The following is a 6,000-nucleotide window of genomic DNA, read 5'->3' as shown; positions in this document are numbered from 1 at the left end:
AAACCCTTAACTTCAGTTTGATTAAACTGTTATTTACCTGATTATTAACTTCCACAGACACAGATGTGATGGCAACAGTTTATTTTGAATGTAAAATGATACGGCGCATCTGAGGATGAACAATTTCCTTAAAGTCCCACTGAAGTGCCTTGGAACGCGCAGCTTTGTATGATGCGTTGACGAAATTTCCACTGAAGCTGAGGCGGGACATATTGAATGGCTCCACCCCCTTTTCAAATAGCCAATAGCGTTTAGTTTACCTCAAAGACTGCAAGTCGTACCTGAGAGCACCATGGAAGCGAATCCGAGCACTGATGATACGCTGGATTCAGTACTAGAGGTGTGAATAAATTCTAGCCATTTCATTCTTAACCAACGTACGGTTGGAAAACGCCAACCCATATTGCTCCGTGACGTGTTGTAACGGTCACTTTGTGTTTTTATGGTAATTTGAGGTAAAATGAGAACTGCGCATGCGCGTAGAGTGTCAGTTATAGATTTGACAGGTAAGGAGAAGAGATAACCGCTCTACCGACTTTTGTACTCTTTCTTTTATTTCCTTTTATATTGTGACCAAAGTTGGATGTTTGTTTGTATACTTTTTCTCACTCGATCCCCATGTATGCGGACGAGTGTGACGTTTAAGTAATTTTATTAAACACAGGGAAAATACGCCATCTCTCGTCTCTCTATTGTTTTTCACTCTCTGGGCAACATCTCAACTTTGCGTTACATAGTCAACTGTCACTTTGGCCAGGTGCCATTTATAGCATAGGGAGCGGGACGCTTCTAGGGATCATGAAATTGACGATTCTAGGGAGCATTTGTTTGGACAGAAGATGTGATGAGAAGCTGAAGTCCGCGGTGATGTCATAAAATACCGTGATCCATTTTAGCGGAAGTGAGAGACTGTACTTTTTTAATTATTATATTTCCTAAATGCAAATTTTGTCACCGTTTTGGAACACACCAGCTTATTCATAACCTTAAGGCTAAAATATTCATACTAAAAGCTAAAAAACTTAAATTTTGATTTCAGTGGGCCTTTAAGGGAAATGAATGACAGTACGGTAAAAGGTAAACAATATTGAGAGTGACATTTACTTGATTATGAATAATACAGGCCCCACCCATCCAAGTCCCCCAGATGCAAGCCCTGCCCTGAATAAAATGCAGGAAAGAACTGAGCCACCCCACCAAAGAGCAAGCAGACAGCAAGGCACAGAGAGTGAGAGAGAGAAAGACACCCATTTACAGCTTTACTGCCTTGTTCAGTCCGTCAGACTTGCTCTCACTGCCACCTCTATCATATCCTCTCCCTCTCTTTCTCTCTGTAGTCTCTTTGAATCTTTCTCTCTCTCTCACACACACACACACACTCATTCAAATACACTCATTCAACTCAGCTCATTCACAGGCACGGGTCAGGCAGCCTCACATTTCACCTTGCTCTGCCTCTGGCTGAGAGGAGAGCCCTGCAAGGTGCAGCCATCACACAGGACACAAGCTCCCGCAACTCAGTCAGGTTGGACTGAGGGACCTGAATGCTTTAGGACAATCTGACAAGACCGAGACGTTTCTTCAGGATGGAATTGCAGAGTTTTCATTCATCACTCTGAAGAGCAAAACCAGAAGACAGCTAGTTACAAGACCATTTTCTTTTTTCAAAGAACTTTTACCATCTCTTCTCATGTTCCTGCTAAAGGGGTCTGCGTGAGGCAGAGCACCCAGCGAAGACCAGCATCATGCCGACTACTTGTGCAAGGTGCACCTTGGGAGTCTGACCCATCATGTGCAAATGGACACCTACTACCGCTGGTCTCCACTTCGACCTCACCTTTGCTGGCTCAGCCCTCCCTTCTTATCCATTTTCCCTGGTATGCCTGTCCTTGCTCTTTCTGGCTTGCACTGCTCTCGGAGGTTGCCCACCTGGACTGGGGCATGACCCTCTTCATGTGCTGGCACAGGGCACAAACTGCTCTTGGACTCTGGAGCGGCACACACGCAGCTACAACCATCTAGAGGGTGATGTTCGCCTACGACGCCTCTATTCCGCCAACAAGTTCTTTCTCTGCATCGACAAGACGGGCAAGGTGGATGGCACCCGTCGGAAGAATTACGCTGACAGTGAGTAGACACACAGTGTTTTCCTGCATGCATGTGTTCCTGCAGAAAGGGAGTCGTGCTCATTTGGTCTCTTTATGATCTTCCATTGAATCTTATCATTTGAGTTTTATGGCTCTTTTAGTCCTCTGCTTGTAGGGTCAGACTTTTTTATTACTAGCATGTACAAAGGTGTTGCTAGGTAGGATTTGTAATACGCAAAACACTTCATGGGAATGTGAAGGCCCTTATATTGGCCCACAAAATACTACGATTTGAAATATGGAAGTCTGTCTCCGCCTCAGAGTTCAAAAAGAAAAAAAGTAATTGTGACTTTATCTCTCATGATTGCAGCTTTATATCTCCTAATTGCAACGCATCTTATCTTGTGACTTAATTTTTCACAATGTGACAATTTCTTGTTACTTGTGACTTCTTGTTATTGTGACTTTATATCCCACATTTGTGACTTTGTCTTAATTTTTATGTATATAAGTTACCTGTTTTATTTTTTACTCGGAAGAAGAAACTGACTTATATATAAATAAGGGATCAGTTGAACAGGAGAGGATTTGTCAAGTTTATCCTTCATTGGTCCTTCATTGTAAAATGGAATGGAAAATTGAATTACAACTGTATATTTTGTTTGCAGTTAAGTACAGTTTCATATTTTCATATATTCAACATAGGTTTTTTTTTTAGAATCTTAAAACATTCTGCACCCTGTCAGAAAAAAAGTGCAAACATTGTTGTCACTGGTGCAGCTTGTCACTGGTGCAGTACCCTTAAAGGGACGACTTTGTACCTAGGTGCATACCGTAATTCCTCAAATAAAGACCGGTATTCAAATAAACGCCGGGCCTCTGATAGTGGCCGGGGGCGTGGTCAACGCGGACAAATAAAGGCCGGTTTTAAATTAAGGCCGGGGAAAAAATAGTGTGAATAGGTACACTTTAAATGAGTGTACACTTAAAGACGGACGCGCTCAGCGCTTGTCATATATCACAACTATTCAGTGTTTTTAACCACATGTTTATTTTAGGTTTCAGACATTTAAATAGATATGATTTATAGCAAAACAATAAATTTATAGTTTGTAAAATACACAATGGTGTCTATGGAAGCAGCAATAACAATCCATTCAAATATATTTGGCGACGTGTTTTATTCATATCAGATACACAGTGTAAGTAACTATAAAGTTTACTCTATTCTTCTCCCAGTTCACCGGCCACTTACTTTCATGTATTTCGGGAGAAACTGAAGAATTCACGCGCTGTAACTTAACAAATACAACAGGAATCTCCGAACTGCGGTGCCCATCTCACGTTACAGATCAAGATCATTTATAAAGGGTTTTAAACGACAAAACAAACTCACTTACACGGATTTGAGAGTCAGAATAGAAGATAGTTGATGACATGGTAAGCAAGTTTGTTAATATTTAGAAATAAAAGCGCTACATCTGTCATACAGCGCTATTTTGGCTGTGGTGAACACGTGCCAAGCATGACGCGTCACCATGGAAACTTGGCTGGCGGGCGGGCGGGGATCGCGAATTAGAAATAAAGGCCTGCCTCTAATAAAAGCCTGCTTCAAATAAAAGCCGGCTACCATCTGCAGTTCAGGTAAATAAAGGCCCCGGCCTTTATTTGAGGAATTACGGTATTAGTACTTTAGAGTATGTATTAATATGTACACTTAAGGTTCTGCTATTACATTTAAGGGCTAAATAAGTTGCAAAGATGTCCCTTTGAGGGTAAAGCCCCAGTGAAGGGTTGAACCTTTTTTCTTTACTTTGACTATTTTAGCCCCACTGAAAATTCTGGTTTTATGCACATTTAAAAAAAGCAGGTGCAGTTGGTAGAAAGTTGGCAGATTTATACACTGATAAATCCACCAGATGTGTCTTTTTAATCAGGGCCATTACAAATCACTTCTCCCCTACCTCCTAATTTGGTTCCATTATCTTTACACTTGTTTCAGCTGGAGTTTTACGTTATGTCATCCTGTGTCAGGGTTTAGCAGTGGCTTTCCGTTCATTTGAATTTGGGATTTAACTGGTCTGTGTCATGGTGGGTTGACCCTAGTTGTTGTTGCAAAACAGAGTGAGTCAGACTTTTTTCCAGGAAAGTTGCTTTAACTGCTCTGCCACTGTGCAGATCTTAACTGTTGCATGGCATCTGTTTATAAGTTTCTGCTATCCACGGCTGTCTCAGATCAGCTAAGATGCTTGTGCTTAATACAGCTGGGTGAAATTGTACAGCCCTCAGAAGCAATTTGCTTGAGCATTTACTTACCATCCTCTCATTTCCTGTCCCTAAATTAAGGTCATTTAAAAAAAAAAAGAGGGTCCCTTTCACAGAAAAATATACTGCATTAATTAGCCGTGCAGAATTTCTCTATATTGCCTTTACTTGCTTTCAGGGTTCACATTAGAGGAAATTTTAGATTTTCACAAAAACGGGCTTTGAAATATGTATCATGACTTCATTCAGTAAACTCAGAATCAGAACTTTGTTTTACATTGATCTTGTTGGTGTTGCTTTGCTGCTGTCCACCTTGTCCTCTGCTTAGCCCTCAGCGTCCGTCAACACTGCTGCGTTGCCCAAACAGCCCTGCACTGACTCTCCCTCTCACTTTTTCCAACTCTCGCTCCCAAACTCTCAGGTGCAAAAACAGTTGGAATAAGTCAACGGGCCCTTGGCTAATTGAGGTAGGAAAATATTGTATCAATCCCAGTGAACTGCAGACTGGAACAGCTGAGAGAAGAGGCTTCGATGAAAAGGTCTGAAAGATAGATTGAGCGGTAAAAGGATGCAGGGGATATTATTGCATTTGTGCATTGAACAGTACGTTTGAGAGTTTCCATACTTAATTCTCATGCTGAGGATTCCTTTAAAGGGCTGTTAATGGGCTAATAACTGCATGTTTGGAAGATTGCTCAAGTTTAATTTGTTAGCAAAATAATTTTAGATAGCACTGTTTGAGCCAGGACAAAATTAAGCAACATGCATGGAGGAAATGTCTTGCATAATTGTGCAAATGATTTTAGAGCTTAACGGGCCACAAATTAGCCTTGCTTTGGCTCCAATTCCTGAAACTTGTTTTTGTCCAGGTGCTGAATGGAACAAGCACTTTGAGGTTTCAGGATTCAAAGTAGATTGATGTCAATCTACTACAATAAGATTCTCATCGTTCACAATTAATGGCCGCCTAATGCAAACTAAACAAGCTCATTTGACTATTATTTCACAGTTGAGTGCAAATGTAGTAGTGCACCTGACAGTGCTTATTGACTGTCGGCTGTACAAAAACAGACACAGTCCCAATCCCTTTGCTAGCAACTATTCTGCCATTAAAAGGAGCAAACAAGAAAAAATTAGTCAATTTCATGATTTTACAAGCCCTCCAAAAATCGGATTGTCAATGTCAATGTCAATGTCACCTTTATTTATATAGCACTATTCAAACAACACAAGTTGACCAATGTGCTTTACATTCTCACTGAAAAATAGAAAGAGAAACATACTACAATAGTAATAGAATAAAAAATAAATAAATAAAACACAAAACAAAAAAAACATTTAAGACGAATAAGCCATGGCAAACAGATATGTCTTAAGTTGTACTTTAAAAACATGTACAGAGTCAGCATCCCTAACATAATAATGATGGCAAACTATTCCAAAGTCTTGGCGCTACTACTGCAAAAGCCCGATCCCCTTTCTGGCTTAACTTAGTCCGTGGAATTTTCAGCAACTTTTGAGTTGATGATCTCAAGGCTCATCCTGATTGATACTCTACTAACAGAGCTGATAAATAAGTCGGTGTAAGGTCATGGAGTGATTTATACACCAATAAAAGAAGTTTAAAATCAATTCTATATTATACAGG

At 40.5% G+C, this 6,000-nt stretch overlaps 1 protein-coding gene across 1 annotated transcript in view; it reads left to right on the top strand.

The window, feature by feature from the left end:
• The first annotated feature begins 1,185 nt into the window (after positions 1-1,185).
• fgf22 (fibroblast growth factor 22) overlaps positions 1,186-6,000 on the top strand; it is a 39,327-nt gene continuing 34,512 nt past the window's right edge. The window contains exon 1 of the mRNA XM_056256432.1: positions 1,186-2,127. Within this exon, the coding sequence (XP_056112407.1) occupies positions 1,791-2,127 (337 nt within the window). The 5' untranslated portion in view covers positions 1,186-1,790. The remainder of the gene's footprint in view (positions 2,128-6,000) is intronic.

The sequence above is a fragment of the Rhinichthys klamathensis genome, unplaced genomic scaffold, assembly GCF_029890125.1.
Source record: "Rhinichthys klamathensis goyatoka isolate OS25496 unplaced genomic scaffold, OSU_Roscu_1.1 h1tg000127l_1, whole genome shotgun sequence".
Classification (NCBI taxonomy): Eukaryota; Metazoa; Chordata; class Actinopteri; order Cypriniformes; family Leuciscidae; genus Rhinichthys; species Rhinichthys klamathensis.
This window is presented reverse-complemented; position numbering and strand designations above follow the sequence as displayed.